This window comes from Rattus norvegicus, chromosome 3 (genome assembly GCF_036323735.1).
Source record: "Rattus norvegicus strain BN/NHsdMcwi chromosome 3, GRCr8, whole genome shotgun sequence".
NCBI classification, from domain to species: domain Eukaryota; kingdom Metazoa; phylum Chordata; class Mammalia; order Rodentia; family Muridae; genus Rattus; species Rattus norvegicus.
The window spans coordinates 34,636,938-34,656,664 of NC_086021.1; the positions used below are offsets into that span (position 1 = coordinate 34,636,938).

General features: G+C 51.4%; 2 protein-coding genes across 5 annotated transcripts; one reads left to right on the forward strand and one right to left on the reverse strand.

Moving 5' to 3' along the window:
• The first annotated feature begins 3,991 nt into the window (after positions 1-3,991).
• Positions 3,992-10,086, forward strand: Tor1b (torsin family 1, member B). 3 transcript variants are annotated; one of them, NM_001039197.1, is given in 5 exon segments: positions 4,061-4,273; positions 4,772-5,037; positions 6,961-7,136; positions 7,583-7,710; positions 7,947-10,086. In NM_001039197.1, coding segments are annotated over 5 exon segments (1,011 nt in total). In that variant the 5' UTR covers positions 4,061-4,074; the 3' UTR covers positions 8,189-10,086.
• Positions 10,087-11,483: 1,397 nt separating this feature from the next.
• Positions 11,484-18,516, reverse strand: Tor1a (torsin family 1, member A). 2 transcript variants are annotated; one of them, NM_153303.2, is made up of 5 exons: positions 18,262-18,480; positions 17,644-17,909; positions 14,641-14,816; positions 14,425-14,552; positions 11,484-12,070 (listed from the first exon to the last, which is right to left on the reverse strand). In NM_153303.2, exons 1-5 carry the CDS (start codon positions 18,440-18,442, stop codon positions 11,820-11,822), a joined length of 1,002 nt encoding a protein of 333 aa, NP_695215.2. In that variant the 5' UTR covers positions 18,443-18,480; the 3' UTR covers positions 11,484-11,819. The 2 variants fall into 2 exon arrangements, with proteins under 2 accessions (NP_695215.2, XP_038960324.1); XM_039104396.2 differs by having other exon boundaries at positions 12,055-12,070; positions 14,425-14,544; positions 18,262-18,516.
• Between the last annotated feature and the right edge of the window lie 1,211 nt (positions 18,517-19,727).

Consider the following 19,727-nt stretch of genomic DNA (forward strand, 5'->3'; position numbering starts at 1 on the left):
CAAGTAACATCCAAGTATCATAGAATGGGGCTGGGAGGTGGTCAGATTAGCATAGGAGGTTAAATAAATCTTGGTTTTTCTATGTAGTTATTGGGAACTAGGATAAGGTAAAGAAATATAGCCACTGGGTTAATTCCTTGCTAATATTTATATTAAAGATAATTCATTTAAGGTGGATTGCTGCTGTGGTTCGAAAGCTGCTCTCCCACTGCTCCTCTGCAGAAGTGTTAAGACTATGGAGGCTGGGGGATGGCTCCAGTGGAAAGGACTTGAGTTCAGATCCTCAGTACCTACATAAAAATGCAAGGCACTGGTGCATGCCTGCCTCTGTAACCCCAGCGATGGGGGATAGAGGGATGGAGACAGGTGGATCCCTGGAGCTCACTGGCCAGCTTGTCCAGCCAAACTGATGAGCTTCAGAGTCTGAGAGAGCTCTTGTCTCAAAATAGAAGATAAAGGACAGAAAAGGTGGAGCACCCCCCTCACCCCCCAAATAGAGAAGGCAGAAGGCCAGAAGTGACATCCTTTAGTCTCAGTACTGGGGAGAAAGAGGCAAGTAGATCTCAGATCTCTGAGTTCTCAAAACCAGCCTGGGCTACATAGTTAATTCCAGAGCAGCCAGGGATATGTACTGAGATGCTGCCTTGAAAAAATGTTGAGAGGGACTTGACAAAGACACCAACTATTGACTTGTACACAAATACTTAGATACATGTATGCACAGAGAGGGGTGGGAGGGAGAGGGAGAGGGAGAGGGAGAGGGAGAGGGAGAGGGAGAGGGAGAGGGAGAGGGAGAGGGAGAGGGAGAGGGAGAGGAAGTGGGATGGCTGGGATGGCTAGTTCCACAGCTGTCACTGTCACACATGGGCTTAACACTGGGGAGTCTCCTCTTTGTCCTTTCAAACCTTCTGCATGGAGAGCACAGCAGGAAGGTGCCATCTTGGAAGCAAGCGTCCTCACCTGATGCTGAATCTGTGGCTCTCAGGTCTTGGTTACTCTAGCTACCAGAACCACCAAAACAGACAAGGCCATGGGACCTGAACACCTCACCCACCTGCCTTCCACCCATCTCCATGGTGTTTTGGCCCCTCAGGAAACTCACCCCTCAGGAAACTCACCCCTCAGGAATCTCACCCCGGCCTGGCCTGGCTCCACATCTGGGCACTCTCAAGTCTCTTTCTTTGCCTTCCATTGCTTTCGAGCAGCAGGTCACTGGCTGCTTCCTCTGGGACATTGTTTCAGCCATTGAACTAGTCCCTTTCTTTCTATGGGCTTGACCTTTGCTAGCTCAGTGTAGGTCCAAAATGATCAGGTACTGTCTCCTTGCTTAGAGGCAGTTCCATGAAGTAGCTAAAGGCATGGTGAAACCTGACAATTCTGCCTCCATTGCTTCTCCTCTCTTGTCTCCTCCCTCCCTCCCTCCTTCCCTCCTTCTCTCCCTTCCTTCCTTCGTGTGTGTGTGTGTGTGTGTGTGTGTGTGTGTGTGTGTTTGTGTTTGTGTATGTGCATGCATACCTGTGCACATGGAGACAGGATCTTATGTAGCCCACACTGGCCTCCAATTCACTGTGTAGCCAAGAATGGCCTTTAACCTCCATCTTGTAGCCTGTCTCTCAGTTGCTGAGATTACAGGTAGCTACACTGTTTTGGTTGGCCTGTTTTTCAAGACAAGGCTTCTCTGCATAGCCGTGGCTGTCCTGGAACTCACTTTGTAGATCAGGCTACCCTATCCGTCCATCTTTGCCTGCTGAGTGCTGGGATTAAAGGCACGTGCTTTCTGTCGGTTTTCAGTGTCCTATTTCAGACTGCCAAAACCCTTCAGTCCCCTTGGATTCCTGAAGCAGGACTGATCAATCAATTACATCATGACAAGGGACCTACAGCAACCCCAAGCATGGGCGAGCAAACATGCCATCCTGTGAGTGTGGCTTTCTCTGATGGGGCAGCTGGAACAATCTTCTGAGAACTGATTTTCTCTTCAATCAGTATGGACTCCTGTGAGCCATCATCCAAAACTCGAACAGAGATAATGATCAACCAGACCACCCTTTGACCGACTGCTTACCTAGGCAGGCCTCTTGTCCCTTGTCCCAATTCTTCCTCTATATAAACCTGAAGCTCATGTCAGTGTCCAGAAGATGGACTTGGGGTCACCTGCCCCCACCCCCATCTGCTCCTACTCCCAATGTGACACCTTTATGGAAACTTTTATCTGCTTTTCACTCAAAAGCATTGCTTTGCTTAGTGCGCTGGGACAGGGGACTGAGATTAGCCTGCTGGGGGTCTGGGAACCTTAACTTTTTGCCCTCATCCCCCAGAAATAAGGGCAGTCACGGTCATCGGCTCTGTTGTGAGGTCGGGAACCACACCTGCCCTGTCCCTGGCTCTAAGCCTGGTATATGTGCTGTATGTGGTGCTGGGTCTCATGCACAGCCAGAGTCCATGAGTTATTTGCTGCAGAATGGTTGCGGGAGGAACTCAACCAAGTCTGGCAAAGCCTGGACCAAGTATATATGGACCACTGGGACAATCTATTTCCTTGGGGGATGATCTCTAAGTTGGCTACGTTGTTCCTGTTAAAAGCTTGTGGCTCCAAACTCTATAGCAAGTTCTTATAATAGCTGTGTGTGGAGGAGGGATCCCAACATCCCAGACTGGCCTGTTACAAACTCTACTCTCTACATACTACGCACCACTGCTTGTTTTTTGCTTGGCCAACTCCTTAGGTTTTTGATTGAATAATACCACTAATCTCCAGCTTAGGCAAAGGTCCCTGGACATTGATGACTCAATATTAGTCCTTATCCCCTTGCTTGCCTCCCCCCCCGCCCCCCACAGCGTGTATGTCCTGAAAGGCAGATCAACTCTGTCTGCTCCACTGCTGTCTTCCCAGCCAGCAGCCTGGGGCCTGCCTTGCGTCGTGCACATGAACTAATGTCTGAATTACTCATGAACTCCCCAGGAAGTGTCTCCATGTGCTCAGCCCTGAGCCTAGCATCCAGAGGACTCAGTAGCGGTTCAGGAAGGCTGCCAGTGAGCAGATCTGAGGAGTGCTCACCACAGTCCAGGTGAAATGAGGAAAGGCAAGTTTGGGGTTCAGAGGCTCTTGAAAAGGCCCTAAGAGTTGTGGGTGTGGTTTAGTGGTGGAGTTGTTGCTGAAGAAGAACGGGAAAGGAAATAAAAGGAAGGTCTGTAGAGATGGCTGTGCTGGGTGAGAGCCCTTGCTGTACAGGCATGGGGACCAGAGGTGCAGTCCCCAGCATCCATAGGAAACTGTAGGTAGGATAGCCAAGTGTAACACCCACTCCTCCAGATAGGGACCACAACCCTAGCTCCACGTTTTATGTACACACACATACATGTGCACACATGTTCTCTCTCGCCACAAACACACGTTCTTATTGTTGCGATTGTGATTTTATTTATGTGTTATTTTATATGTATGTGTCTGCCTGAGTTATAGGCACTGTATATGTAGAGGCGCCCACAAAACCGGAAGAGGATGTCTGGAGGTACAACCTGGCTTTTGATTTTTATGTGTGTGTATTTTTCCAATAATTTTATTATTTTGTGTGTATGATTGTTTTGCCCGCATGTATGTCTGTGCACCATGTGTGTGCAGTGCTTCCAGAGGTCAGAAGTGGGTGGCAGAGCCCCTGGAACTGGCTAGAGACCATTACGAAACAGGGAAACAGGAATGTGGGTGCTGGGAATTGAACCCAGGTCCTCAGGAAGAGCAAATCAGTGCTCCTAACAATTGATCCATCTCTGCAATCTCTCTCTCCTCTCTTCTCCCCCCCGCCGTCTCATATATACATATATGTGTGTTTGTATAACAAACAGACAGACAGACAAACAAGACCTCTAAAAGATAGGAGTGAAAGTCCTTTAATGGTCTCTAGAGGGTTTCCTGACACTCACAAGGTTGGCGCCTATAGTCTCCCCGCCCCTTTCCAACAAGGCGGTTTTCTGGCTAAGCGGAAGTGACGCACCATACCGGAAGTGGGGTCCGCTGCTCCGCTGCGACTAAATCCCGCGCTCCGAGCGCAGTGGCAGTGGACTTCGTTGAGTGCGATGAGACGAGTCGGGGCGTTTGGGGGCTCCACGGCCCTGTGGGTGCTCCTGGCCGCCCACGTGGCGGCGGCGTTCGAGCCCGTGAGCGTGGGCATCGCCATCGGGGCTGTGTCAGCGCTCACCGGCTACCTGTCCTATAGCGACTTTTACTGCCGCTTCACCGAGTGCTGCCATGAGGAACGGCCCCTCAACACGTCGGGTATGTGCCCGCGGGCCGGTCGGGGCGGGCGGGAGGGCGCCGGGAGCTCGGCTCTCTCTCCAGCTGGATGCGGCGCCGCGGGAAACAGACACCGCTAGGACCTCGCCACACCTTCGCAGTCCTTCAGATGGCCGCCTTGAGAACTGAACGCAGAGGGGAGAGCTGGTGTGCCCCGTCAGTGGGTGTCAGGCTTGCAGCTCCATCCAGAAAGCCCGGCTTGGCTCTTGCTTTTTCCGTGCCATCAGGGGTGGTGGGAAAGCTAGTCCGGAGCACAGCCACGAGATGGTTCTTCCCTGGATGAATGAATCTGTGTAGCTTGTTTGACACTTAGATATAAGGAGAACTGCCACTTAAGGGTCTGACTGTAGATCCTTACGGTTCTGGCTCTGACGCTTGGCCGAGACTCCCTGCTGGATCGGTCGCTAACTGTGCCTCTGACCAGTTTCAGGTACTTGTTTTAACGCGTGTTTTTCTCTCTTCCTGGGCGGGCCTCCGCAGCCCTCAAGCTGGACTTGGAAGAGAAGCTGTTCGGACAGCACCTTGCCACCGAAGTGATTCTCAAGGCATTGACTGGCTTCAGGAACAACAAAAATCCCAAGAAACCACTGACTCTATCCTTGCACGGCTGGGCTGGCACGGGCAAGAATTTTGTCAGCCAGATTGTGGCTGAAAACCTTTATCCAAAAGGCCTGAAGAGTAACTTTGTCCACCTGTTCGTCTCTACTCTGCACTTCCCTCATGAGCAGAAGATAAAACTGTACCAGGCAAGGAAACCTACTGCTCTCTGATCGGATGCCTGGGGCACCTGCTCGGTAGCTCTGATCTCTCTGCTTTGTTTTGCTTTCTGCTATGTGTTTGTTGACTGAGTTTTACGGTGTAGGTCTGGCAGGCCTGGAACTCACAGAAATCCACCTGCATCTGCCTTCTGGGGCTGGGATTCAATGCCTAGCCTTTCTTTATGCTTTTCCACGGCTTTTTTTTTTTTTTTTTAAAGATTTATTTTATTTATTATATATATAAGTACACTGTAGCTGTCTTCAGATACACCAGAAGGGGGCATCAGATCCCATTACAGATGGTTGTGAGCCACCATGTGGTTGCTGGGAATTGAACTCATGACCTCTGGAAGAGCAGTCGGGTGCTCTTAACCGCTGAGCCATCTCTCCAGCTCTTTATGCTTTTCGAGTCGAGAACTTATTGTGTAGCCCAGGCTGGCTTTGGTGTTAGGGATCCAACTTTCTGAGGGCTGAGATTAGCAGGCATCTATCTACCAATCTGCCCATCTTATGGTATGTGGGGGAGAGAGTGGTCTTAGGGTCTAATGCAGTCCCAGTTGGCATCAAATTCACTAAATAGCAGAGGCTAGCCTCGAACTTCTGATCCTCTCACCTTCACCTTCCAAGTGCTGGGATCCAGTGAGGTAGGGGATATTATAAGCATTTAAAGATGGAGTCTAGCAGCGGGCGGTGGGGGTCGGGGGAGGGTTCAGGGGAGGGAACTGGAATGAGAGAAAGTGGGCAAGAGAGGCAAGGTGACTCATCCCTTACAGCCCGACCTCCTCATCTCTTGTCTCCAGGCCTCTGTCTTAGGCACCCATAAAGGGATTTACATTCCCAGCAGCAGGGCACAGGGTGTCAGGTAGGGTAGTCTTAAATAGTTTGCTTGGGCATGGCCTTGTCTAAAACTTGCTATCTCTGCGGCAGCCACGGCTTTGCCCATGTCTCACAGAAGCGTCTCACAGAAGCGAAGTTCCAGACTGTTTCTCCCTCTTAGATCTCTGCACATTTCATCTGCCCGTTCTGACTTAAATGACTGTCTTGCTTGTTGGTACTCGGCCTCCTGGTGGACGGAGCTAGCAAACAGAAACCCAGTTGAAGAAGGAAATGAAACTGAGTGTCTGTTGTAAGGCAGGGAGGAGTGCCAGAAGGAAGGACGGGCTCATTTGATGGTGCCGAGGCAGGGCTGTGCCAAGCTACAGTGCCCACCACGAAGTAATGTCCATGTTTTCCAGATTTTAGTACAGATGTCTTGAAATACAGTATTTGCAGTGAGTGGTCTGTAACCGAGGCCTTTCCCATGTAGGGGATGAGAGGTTGTTGCTTGAGTGTTTCTATTGAACAAGGGGCCTGGGGATGTAGCTCAGGCTTTCCATGCCAGCCGGGGCAGCATCTTTATCTACCGCGTCAGTCCAGAGCCTTGGTCCCCTGCATTGTGCAGATCTGAATTCAGTTGTCATTTCTGTGTGCCTGGTGTCTGGGTTTCTTTTCCTGTTGCTGTGATACCTTTACAGAGGCTACTCAGGGGCTCTCCTTCTGCCTTGTTTGGGGCTTCGGTACTGCATGCTGTGGGTGAGTTGGCCCACCAGCACCTGGGCAGTCCCCTGCTTCCCATTGTGCTGCAGGAAGGCTAAGGTTGCAGAGGCATGCACAGGCCATGCTATGGGCACGTATGCGGAGACCAGCGGGTGGCTTTTGGAAGTAGGTTCTCTCCTTTGGCCATTTGGGTCCTAGGGAGTGAACTCAAATGGCCAGGCTTCAATGGCTAGTGCCATTCCACTTGTGATAAAGTTTGGGAAAGTGTCCGTCTGCTGTGTATGCAGTATGGTGGCTTCCCCAGGCCCAGGCAGCTTCTCCCCTTCATCCTCTGGAACGTCTTCTGAGCCTCGTCTCTCTTTGAGGTTGGTCTAGGACCAGCTCCAGAAGTGGATCCGAGGCAACGTGAGCGCGTGCGGCAGCTCCGTTTTCATCTTTGACGAGATGGATAAGTTGCATCCTGGAATCATTGATGCAATCAAGCCCTTCCTGGACTATTATGAGCAGGTGGATGGGATTTCCTACCGCAAAGCCATCTTCATCTTCCTCAGGTCAGCCAACAAGGCTTCTCAGGGACCTCCAAGTGCTAGAACAAGGTTCTCCTGGCCATCGGGGACTGAAGTGCCAGCTTGGCAAGCCATAGGCCCACTTGTCATTTATTACCTCCCAGTGTCATAGAAAGGGAGTTGGGAATGATCCTCTGGCCCGGAGCTCGGTGCCCCTGCCAGCCACTCTGAGTTCTAAACATTGCATTTCCATTCCTTGCAGGCAGACAAACCTTTTGTCTTTGCCTGGTAACACACTGCATCAGTCCTGACTTAAAGCTTTGGAGCACTAGCAGTGTAGCATACCTGGGAGGTACCTGGAGGCTGAGGTGGCACCTGCTTACCAGGCCCTGACCCCAGGGTCAGGAATAAAGCTGTGGGCGGGTGCATCTGGCAAGGAGACGGGCATAACCCGCATGTGACATTGGTCTTTGCATCTCTGGCCGACTCAGCAATGCAGGAGGGGACCTGATAACCAAGACGACCCTGGACTTCTGGCGGGCAGGAAGAAAAAGGGAGGAGATCCAGCTGAAGGACCTGGAGCCTGTGCTGTCTGTGGGTGTCTTCAACAACAAGCACAGTGAGTCCACTACTGAGCAGGGGACCCGGTGCTCTGCTGGCGTTGAGCAGATCCTCAGCAGTGGGTCCTCTGAAGCCAGCCACACCATTGCTTGTGGCTTTGGTGCCATAGGGAAATCCCTTAGGGTATTATGAGGGCACATGTCACTTTACAGAGAGTCTCTGGAAGGGTGAAGGCATGAAGGATGGGATTGGCTAGGTGGCAGTGACAGGAGACCACTGTGTCTTGTTCTCCAGGTGGCCTGTGGCACAGTGGGCTAATAGACAAGAACCTCATCGACTACTTCATCCCCTTCCTGCCCTTGGAGTATAAACACGTGAAAATGTGTGTGCGGGCAGAGATGAGGGCCCGAGGGGCTGCTGTGGATGAAGACATTGTCACCAGTGTGGCAGATGAAATGACCTTTTTCCCCAAGGATGAGAAGATCTACTCGGACAAGGGCTGCAAGACAGTGCAGTCACGGCTGGATTTCCACTGAGCTCTTCCCTCAGTGAGGTGGGATGACCAGGGCCTTGCCATGGAGAAGCACTTTGAAAGCTCCCCACTTGGGGCTTTGCACATTTGCACCTGTGGACTTGGGACGTTGTCCATGTATTGTCTGAAGATGAACTTTTAGAACATTCACTCTTACTGTGAATCAAGTGCCTAAAAAACGTCTGAACGCAGGCCAAGGTCCTGTGTGGCCAACAATGCCCATGCCTCAGATACCACTAAGAGCCTGCAGCGCCTGCTGCAGTCTTGGGGAAGCAGGGTTTCCTGACAGGGGCGCCCACTGTGCTGTTTTCTTTTTCGCCTTGAGCTGGAACTCAGTAGCTGGTGGTACTGACAGATGCTCGCTGTTGGAGGGGAGCATGTGGGCCTGACCTTGGCTGAAGTGTCAGCGTGAGCAGTGGGGGCTCCCTCTGAGGCCCCTGGAGCACTGGGACACTACCTTGCTCACTGCTGCTCACAGCCCTGGCTGTGGAATTCTCTCCTGTTTCCTACTGTGTGTGCCTTGTACTTTCCCTATCATCTGTTAGATTCACCCCAGCCTCATGCCTGCTCCAATCAGGATGAGCTGTCATTTTAAAGGGAGGTCTTTGGTTCTGTTTGCCTGTTACACCTGCTCTGAAGGTCAAGCGCTGCTGTGCAGAACCAGTAACCACATAGGAAGAGCTCTAGGCCGGAGCTGCCCTGGCCAAACCCCATCGGAAGGAGTGTCTGCCGCACACCAGAGATGCTGGTTTTTTAAAAGGACATGCACATATTTAAAAGTTATGTCTTTACCTCTAAAGCTTAGGTAATATAAGATGCCATGCATTTTAAAACCTAGGAAGTGCCATGAGTGCAACCTTTAATCCCAGCACTCAGGAGACAGAGGCGGGTGCATCTCTGAGTTCAAGGCCAGCCTGGTCTACACAGTGAGTTCCAGGGCAGCCAAGGCAACACAGAGTAACCTTTTTTTTTTTTTTTTGAAAAAAAAAAAAAAAAAACCAAAAAACCTAGGAGGGACATAAAGTAGAATAAGGCCAATTCTCAGGTTTTTATTGTGGCTGGGTCCAGGGGCACAATGCCCATGATCCCACAGGAAGGTCAGGGTTCAGGGCTCCTCAGCTATCTTGGGATGAGAACAACCTGAGCTACACACAACTCTCAAAAGAAAGGCTTTATTGCTAAATGTGTAGAGTGTAGAACTATATGGGCGCAACTGTAGCTCCCACAAAGTCCTCCGTTTGTGAGTTCTGTGTACAACCTCAGGATGACGCCTTGAGCTGCTCTGACTGTAGGGAACCGAGCCTGCAGTCACTCTGCCCTGCAGTAGCAGACAGGGAAACACTGCCATGTATGTATAGAACGTGGGGGAATGACTTTTTATAACATGGAAATGCCTCATAGAGAACCACATCTAGTCTTTTGAAAATGTCAAGGTGAGCTGGGCGTGGTGGTGCTCACCTTTAGTCCCCCTACCTGGGAGGCCATGGCACGACTGTCCCAAGTTTGAAGCCAGCCTGGACCAGACAAGCGGACACTAGGCGGTGGTGTGCATGCCTGTAATGCCAGCCCTTAGGAAGAAGAGCTTAAAGTTAACTATGCCCAGAGACCCTCTCTCAAAGCAGGAAGCACACAAAACTCACCAAGGTGAGGCTGACTCCTATGCCATATTCTTGGACCTGAGCCAAGTTACTATTTCTAACCTGTTGGGCTCCTGGTCAAGAAACAAGCTTTTCTGTTTACAGTGATGTAATACTCGGACACGTGTTGGCCACCTTTGGACTGCTGTTACTGATCTCCAACTTTGAAAGGCCTGGTGTGAACTGCCCCAGCCTCCCCAGCCTGCCCATGAGAAGTCATGAACAGAGCTGGACACAAAACAATAAAAGTGGTGCACTGGTGAGACGTCACTAAGTTTCCCCTCGTCTGTGTGGGAGCAAACAGCTCAGAATCAAGGCTCTGGAGTGGTCTACATATTGCCTTCCATACCTGCCAGGCTGACCCCATCACACAAAAATCAATGTTTGCTTTAAATGCTGTTACCCACAAACATAGGTCAAGGCTGTATCAGGTGCTGGATAGCTTCATCAGGCAGGTAAGGGCTTTTTCTGTGTGGTATGTTTACATACAATTACATGCATACATATGCCAACTTGGCACCTTCCTTAGTTTCTACCTTCCTAACAACCTCTGGGGCTGAGAACCAGTGAGACAGGCCTTTCTACCACATAGCATCCTAGTGGTGAGCTGTCCACAACTGCTGGGTCCGGATCAGAAACCCAATTCAGGCTCCGTAGCCTACACTTAGTGCCTTGAATCTTTTTTCTCTCTTTTTTTTCTTTCTGGAGCTGGGGACCGAACCCAGGGCCTTGCGCTTGCTAGGCAAGTGCTCTACTGCTGAGCTAAATCCCCAACCCCTTGTGCCTTGGTGTTCTGGATGCTGCGGTGAGCTGCACCTTGATACCAGAGATGCCTTTTTATCAGGGTCTGATATCTGGCCACAGCGGAGAGACCAACGTGCTGGGCCTTCCTGCCTGGAAGTGACAGACAACCTGGTTCTAGTTGTTTGTTGGCTTAACTATGCTAACCTCGATTCTCAGCAGTACTGAGACATGGCTGTCATAGGACAGAACAGTCTGGAAGGGTGAGCCTCTGCACCAACATACTGCTGCTCCCTTCATTTTCGTTGGTGTCCTAGGAGCCTGACAGCGCACCCACCCTGTCTCATGCTGCCACATCTACAAAGACGACTCAGCCAGACAGGAATCCGTGCTCCTCAGGGCTTGGTGCTTGGGCTCCATCTTCAGGTGAGTGGTCAGACCTGACATGACTCCTGGGGACGAGGAACCATTGCTGGAAGCCCTGGGCCACTTGAAAAGGGGCCTTGAACAGGCTGTTAGCAGAGGCAGAGTGTGGTCCTGCCAGCAGTTGGCCTAGCTTTGACATTAGGTTCTTTTTTCTCTGCTAAACCCAGCCCTGTGAGGGCTGTGAGTGACAACCACAGCTACAGAAGTCCAGCCCAGCTCTGGCAGGTGCCCATGAATTGCATAAAACACACCTATCCAGAGCCCTGTTGTGCATGGCATCTGGAGTGGCCCTGACCGTCACGCAGGACCATTAAGCTCACTTGTCTTATTCCTAAGGAGTCCAGGCACATCTGTGGTGCAGTCTCATCTAACCACTCATGGCCCCTCAGGGCCCTTCAGCCCCCTGGTTCCTGAGATACCTACCATTCCATGCCACAGATGTCCGTGCTTGGTGATGTTACCCAACAGTTTGAAAAGACACACACAGCCAACAGCTGAAAGGCTTCTCATAGTATTAAAAACCATTTTAAATAAAGTTATCACATTTGCAGTAAAACTCACTTGTCCTGCCTCAAAACAGAAACACTTGAAATTAAAACATAATTTTAAAAAAATCATGAGCCCAGAATGGGCAGGCTGGAAGCTGGTTTCGTCCTTTGGAGGCTCCAGGAGCTTTAGGTCCATGTTGCATCTGTGGTCCCTACATCATGGCCACCTGCAGGCTCCAAAGAGCAGAAACCGCCCCTGATGGGATCCCCGCTAGCCTCAGCAGGAAGTGTCCAAGCCTCTTGTGGGGAGAGGAGCGGACTACAGAGCACCTGGCAGCAGGGCTCAGTCATCCAGGTAGTAGTCCAGCTTGGTGAACACAGTCTTGCAGCCCTTGTCAGAGAAGACCTTCTCCTCCTTGGGGAAGAACGTCATCTCTTCAGCTACCTTATTGATTATGTCCTCATCTTCTTCATAGCCACGGGACTGCATCTCAACTCTGATGCACATTTTCAGGTGCTTGTACTCCAGGGGCAGGAAGGGGACAAAATAGTCTATGAGGTTCCGGTCAATGAGGCTGCTGTGCCAGAAGCCACCTGTGAAAGACAGACAGACGCCATGTCATACTGAGTAGTAACGGAGTGATTACTACATGTTCATGGGGCCTGTTTGAGCCAGAGCGAGGAGACCATGCTCCACACAGTGAGGGAGGGAGACAGGAGTGGACAACTGCCTATGAACACTGCCTTGGGCTGCAGCTGTGACAGCAAGGGCAGGGGGACAGAAAGGGACCTCTGGGGTTCACTAAGAACCTCTTTAACAGTGCACACCTTTAATCCCAGAACTCCAGAGGCAGAGGCAGGTGGATCTCTGGAGTTTGAGGCCTGCCTGGTTTATAGAATGAGTTCCAGGACAGCCAGGGGCTACATAGAGAAACCCTGTCACACAAATACAAAATAACACCAACACTTATTGCTTGTTGCAGAGGACCTGAGTTGGGTCCCAGTATTCCTCAGGCTGCTCACAACCACACACTCATACACACACACACACACACACACACACACAATAATGAAAAACACAAAAAAGCTTTCAAACGGGTGCTCTAGGCTTAGAAAGGCCTCTCTAGTGTGCCTTAGAGATGGGAGGCAGACCAGAGGGCCACATGTACCATACTGTGTGCTGGGACCCAGGCAGTGTGGTGGGAAGCTGATGGACAGGTTGGAAGAGGTTCCAAAGAAGAGATAAGGGAGGGCTATCATAGACTTCACCAGTCAGTCTCCAGCTAGAGCTTCCACAGCTGAGCCTGCATGAAGGCATCGGCAGCTGCTGCCTGCCAGTGCCTAAACCATGCAGAGCATTCTGGAAGCAACACCTAGACTCCTGGGGAGTAAGGTGCGCCAACAAGGCTGTGCACCACACAAGTCTGGGCTCTGACATCTTCCCTACAAAAGCCGGGCCCTGCCTGGCTCAGCCTCCCACCTCCCAGTCCTGGAACACTCGACCCAGCACCCACAGGACGCCCCAGAGCACCCAGGTCACGTCTTGATGTCCTGCTTAGCCTATTGATCTCTGTGCTCTGGCTCCCGTGAAAGCTGTGCAGAGAGCCCGGGGTCTGTGTTCTCCCAATGGTGCTCCACACATACAGTACTTGGGGGAGGACCTGTGGCCACAACAAAGAACAAACCAACTGTGGAGCAGTCACCAGTGTAACTTCTGCGTTGAAGGCCTACTCTGTGCCAGATGCCAAGACCTGAGGATATGGCTGGTGGCATCTGCCTGGCTGGGGAGGTGACCCCGTGCACAACCCCAATGACAGGAATCCAACCACAGGACCCACCAATCGCTCAGCAGAAGCAGTGACTTCAGTTGGTCACATGGCCTTAAAAACACCAGCTAGGCTGGTGGCAGGGCACTTAGCTGGCATGTGCATGGCCCTGGGTTTGAGTGTGAACCAAACCCATATACCTTGAACTGAAATGTGTGTCCTCAGTAAATGTCTCCTTCCAGGGTGGCCCAACACATGTGCCCTCCTCCCAAGACTGCTCTTCTCATTGTCAACCCCAGCACTACTGTCCACCAGCCATGACAGTTCCCAACTGCCTCTGATCCCTGCCATAGTCCCGAGAGAGGTCCTCCTGTCTTGGATATACAAACACGCCACACACACACACACACACACACACACACACACACACACACACACACACGCGCGCGCGCACGCACACACGCACGCAACAGTGTTCTGATGGACTGCTGGCCTGTATTTCCTGTTTTGTGCGGTCATCCTTTGTAGCATCAAGAGAGACTTTTCAACATTTAGCAAAATGTTTGTCTTTTCTCAGTAGTACTCCATCTGCACAGAATACACTGCACTAGTCTCCTAACTTGAATGCAGATTTCTTGGTGGGCATGTTTCCGGTAGTCGTCACCTTAGCTACCAGTGAGATAACCAGTGAGTCACCCTCAGGGCCATCTGCTGCCTAGGGTTCAAGGTCAAAGATCTGCATGACAGTAGCTGAAGAAGCAGCTGAGCGCCAGTTAAAAACTGAGTACAGTCTGCCCGGTGCTGGGCGAGCTCCTCCCCTGAGCCTGTGTGCTCGTAACAGACAATAGGCAGCTATCTACCCCACAAGGTAACAAACAGAGTCACAAGGCAGGTCAAGTGTCTGCTCCAGAGGGAAGGCCCACGGGCAGAGCTCTAGGACACTGCAAAGGGGGAGAGAGGCCATACCAGTTACCACCCTCCCTGCAGCCATCTACGGTGGCCTTCTGCTTCAACTGCCTGCCCTTCCTCTCCAAGGGACGTAGAGCAAACCCTGTCTCAACCAACTCATCTCTAAAGCCCCCTGCAGCTCCTTAACAGACGTTACTCAGGGACTCTGCTGGGTCCCGGGAGCTCATGGATGCGCAGTTAGGGGTTGGAAGGACGAAGGACGGCCACACTTACTGTTCTTGTTATTGAAGACCGACACGGCCAGGGCGTGCTCCATGTCTCTGAGCTTGATCTCCTCTCTCTGCTTCCCACTTCTCCAGAAATCCAGAGCCACGTCTGTGATCCTTTCTGCCCCTGCATTGCTGCCGAAATAGCGGCAGTGAGGAGGGACCGCTCTTCCCAAAGCCCCCGGCTCCAGGGTCTCCCACCATGTCCCGGCCACAGCCTCACCTGAGGAAGATGAAGATGGCCTTCTGATAGGAGACCTCATCTACCACGTCGTAATAGTCTAGGAAAGGCTTGATGGCGTCGATGAGGCCGGCGTGCATCTTGTCCATCTCGTCAAAGATGAAGATGGACCGAGCACAGGCGCTCACGTTGCCTCGAATCCACATCTGTAATTGGTCCTGAAGGACAAGGGGGCCTATTCAGTGTAGCCACGGGCTTTGCCACCCACGCCCAAGTTCTCTGAAATAATGACCCTGAGACTCAAGTATAGAGGGGTACCCAGGCCCAGGGCCTCAGCTCTGTTCCCCAACTAGCTCATGTCTCAATGATTCCGCTTTACTCTATGAGTGCCATGCGGCAAGACCTCTCCTTCAGTTTCATGTGTCTCCCTCCAGCTGAGGTCTGGGGCGAATTCCCTGTGCTCCCAACTCAGTTTCTCCGTCCCACCTCCTTAATCCTGCCTCAGCTCATTGGCCTGTCAGCTTTTTATTGACAGGTGATGCTTCCACACACTGCACAAAAGATTCCCTCTACATTACAGAGATCTCAGTGGGGACAATTCTACCAGCTTTGGGTTTCTCTGTTTTTGTGCAGTTTCCCCAGAGCCTCGCTGGTGTTAAGCAAGCCCAGACCCTCAGAACAACTTTACCCCCTCAGGACAATGGCTGGGCTTCTGGAGCACTGTGCTGTGAACATTACAAACATACGCCTTTGGCCTCACAAGCACTTCCGGTATGGACAGCATCATACCCATGCCACAGGGAGGACCCTGAGGCACAGAGCACTTCAGCAGCTTGCCTGAGACAAGAGAATTGGGCCAGGCAGGGTGGGATCTCAGTCTAGCTCTGCCCTATGCCAGAGCTCCAGGTTTGTGACTTTACACTAAAACACACTGAGGCTGTGCCAGTCAGGCCCCAGCTATCCTCACGTATATCGTGGGCATGACAGCCTCTTGGTGAGAGGCAGAAACCCACAAACCCACCATCGCCTCAGCCCTTCCTCTGCAGTCCAGCCTGGGGAAGCACCAATTCAGTCACAGCGCTACACAAGGCTTCCTTAGGGAGTCTGAGCTCGAGTGCTCAGCATTCTGGGAGCGGTGTGGCGAGGCTTTCCTGACGCATTTGGAGACAGATCCCAAGGAACATCACCAGAGACAGACCTATGGCCTCCATCAACACACAGGCTCAGAAGCACACCAAACACAAAATTAAAAAAAAACAAACCAAATGAAAATGATGGTGATGACAGAGTTCAGGGCTGCCCAGGCTACAACCGTGAGCACAGGCAGCTGCCTCAAGAACAAAGCAAACAAACAAACCCACCTTATTGGTATACGGTTGTTTGGTGGGCAGATGCTAAAGAATGCAATCAGGGCCTCAGTGACCCAAAGCCAGCCCTTAGCAAACCCCAGCCAGGTTCTTACAAGATCATCAAGGGGAGACACATAGACCTCTTTAAGCATCTTCCTCAGAAAACTGAGCCCCAATTCTACCTAACATGTGGGTATTTCCACCCACCCTCCTCCTCCTCAAGTGAGCCGGGAGAGCAGGCAGCTATGTATCTTCCTAAAGGACACACGGGAAGCTGTATTGTACATCAGCTTGGGGTTTTCTATCGGCTCCATAACCAGCTTACAGGTTTCCATTTGTATCTAATGTAAGCAGCCACTCGGCAAGCATGGACCACCTCCCTCCTCCAGTAGCTGTTCTCAACCTGCCGGTGGGCCGAGACCCTGGGAGGCTCACTTATCAGCTACCCGCATATCAGATGTTTACATTAAGGTTCATAACAGCAAAATTACAGTTATGAAGTAACACTGAAATCCTTCTATGAGGAACTGAATTAAAGGGTCACAGCATTGGGAAGGTTGAGAAACCTCCGTCCGTAGAGGAACCTTCAGAGACCTCGAGTGGCTGGCTAACACCATGTGGTCAGGGAACATTTCCATAAACTCACTCAGTTGTTAGAATCCAACAGAGAAGGTTTGCCCAGTCTCCTGTCCCAATCTACCAGAGTAACAGACTTCGTGCCAGCGCCCACTACAGCGAGACACTCTTCCAAGCATTGCTCCTTGAACATTTAGAATCTCCTCCCCAAAGCCACTGAGGAAATGATGCCGGGCCCCTACTTTCCTTGCTTCCTCCACCTGCTGCCCTCTCCATTTCTGTCTTCAAAGGGAGGCTTACTATGCAGCCCAGACTAACCTCAAACATGTGATCCTCCTGCCTCAGCCTGCTGGGAATACAGGTGTGTAGGAAAACACCCAGCTGACCTCAGGCACCGAGATTAAACGACCCGCACAAAGCCACACAGATTCAACAACGACGCTCAACAGAAAGGGGAGTGCGCGAACACAGGTGAGGGTGAAACACCATTTTTAAACAGAGTGTCCCTTCATAGGTTATGTGACAGCCCCAACTGCGCAGCTGTAGGAAAGGGCAGGACCTGAATTCAGGTGTGAGCCCGTCAAAGTTAAACTCCAATAGCAGGTTGCAACAGCTGAGTCAAAACAAACTTAGGTCTCCTTTTCACAATGAGGGGAGGGCGGCGACTCCTAAAGACCATGGAGTTGATTGTGACCCCACTTCCACAGCCAAGTGTTACCTTACTGAGCGTTGGTGGTTGGCGGTCACTCGTCTAATTGCTCTGTGTATATCAAACCCTTTGTAACTTACATATCCATCCCCACCGCAGCGGGCCGGGCAGGGTGGGGGTGGGATGGGGTGGAGATATTTAATCCAAAACTTCACACACTCTGGGCAAGTGTTCTACCCTGAGCTACCCCCAGCCCTTGATAGTTCCCTTTGAAACACAGGCTATCCTATCAGCTGCCATTCCTCCCACGGATATGACCACGGCCAGTTCTGTGCACACCTTTTAAAGAGGAATTGACATACTGAGCCATATCGAGGCTCACTCACTGACGTGGAATTCCCACATCCCAGCCCACAACAGAGAAACCCCAATCCCGGGTCATCTACGAAGGCGGCCAATTAATGCTCTTGCCTTATACAGGGTGATGTTAGAGGCGTGGGGGAAGTGTAGCGTGGCCACAAACAGGTGTACATAGTCACTGTTCAGTCCACCCTCGTAAATATTCTCTGCGATGATCTTGCTAGCGAAGTTTTTGCCGGTGCCTGTCCACCCGTGCAGGGAGAGGGTGAGGGGCTTCTTGGGCTTCGGGTTGCTTAGGAAACCAGACACGGCGTTTAAGATGACTCTTTTGGCAAGGTGTTGTCCAAAGAGCTTGTTATCCAGATCCTTCTGCAGCGCTGGGAAAAGAAAGATCACTCTGGTCAGGAGGGAAACAAGCTGGCAAAATGCAGCCCCATTTCCAGGCTGTCAAGGCCCGCGGAGCCTGATCTGGAGAGCGCGGAAGGACCCTGGTACTGCGAACTCTGCCCTTTCCTAGGGGTTGGCCTTGAGATGTCTCGGGCTACTGCCAGGCTGCGCCCCAAAGCTAAGCGGAAGAGGCGCCGTGAGGCCGCCCCGGTGAGCTCTGCGCAGGGCTGACATCCTGTCCCTGGCCCCGACCATTCACCTCCCTGGCCTCTGACCAAAGTCTGTCCTGGCCGCGGCGTCATCCTCCTGCCGCAGCATCCCCGCTGCCTGATGCCCACCTACCCTCACGGCTGAGGCTCCGCTTCTGGCCGCAGCACTCGGCGAAGAGGCAGTAGAGGCGAGGATAGGAGATATAGCCGGTGAGTACGCCGGCTAGGGCCAGACCCAGGCTGATGGGCTCCACCGCACGAACCACGCACGGCACCAGCAGCAGCAGGGCCAGAGTGGCCCGGCCCAGCTTCATGCCCGGACCCGCGCACCTTGCGCGTCTCAGCGCCCACCGTTCCCCGCGCACCGCCCAGACTGGTGTTTCCGGTTCCTGTTGGCGGGGCCGCCCTCTTTGTCCCGGGCAGACCGTCTCCCAACGCTAGTGGCTACCATCTTTGTTAAGGGCAAAGTCCTTTCTGCTTCTGAACCTCGACGTTATAGGAATAATATTGACGTTGTAGGAATGAGGTGATGATGACTGTTTGCCCATCCCCATCAAATAAGCGTGTTTTAGAACCATTTTCTTTAATGGTACAGGCATCTACATGCATGTGGCGCTCATAAACTTGTAGGCATACACACATGCATAAATTAAAACGTAAATGAATAATTTTTTTTCTTTTTTCTTTTTTTTCGGAGCTGGGGACCGAACCCAGGGCCTTGAGCTTGCTAGGCAAGCGCTCTACCACTGAGCTAAATCCCCAACCCCAATAATTTTTAAAATGTGAGTATAATATAGTGGGTCCCCAACTTGTTTCCCTATTATTAAAATCTGACATTTGGTCCAGGTGTGGTGGGTGGTGTGCACCTTCCAACACTCTGGGAGGTAGAGGCAGCAGGATGTCTTCGATGTCTGAATTGGAGGCCACCCTGTGGAATTCTAGGAGCAGCTGGGACTCAACAGTGAGACTGAATCTCAAAAAAAAAAAAAAAAAAGGCGTCTGTATATTATCTGTATATTATACTTGTTAAAAATCCACGACTAGGGCTGGAGAGACGGTTCAACAGTTAAAAGCACTGACTACTCTTCCAGCAGTCCTGAGTTCAATTCCCAGCAACCATGTGGTGGCTCACAACCATCTGTAATGGGATCCGATGCCCTCTTCTGGTATGTATGATGGCTACAGTGTCCTCATACATAAAATAAATAAATCTTTTTTTTTTTTTTTGGTTCTTTTTTTCGGAGCTGGGAAAATAAATAAATCTTTAAAAAAAAGAATCCATGACCAGAATTATTAAATAAAGCCCATAGTTCACCCAGTTTCTTGCTTAGGAAACTGTAGCTGAGTTTCCTCACTACTATGGTGGTACTGAGCAGTGTGTAAGGATGATCCTTGTAGGGGTTGGGGATTTAGCTCAGTGGTAGAGCGCTTGCCTAGGAAGCGCAAGGCCCTGGGTTCGGTCCCCAGCTCCGAAAAAAAGAACCAAAACAAAAACAAACAAACAAAAAAAAAGGATGATCCTTGTATTATTCAAATGCTGACTACGGTGCCCGGTGCCCTCGGACCTGGTTGCAATCCTTATTTTGAGAATCTCCTGTC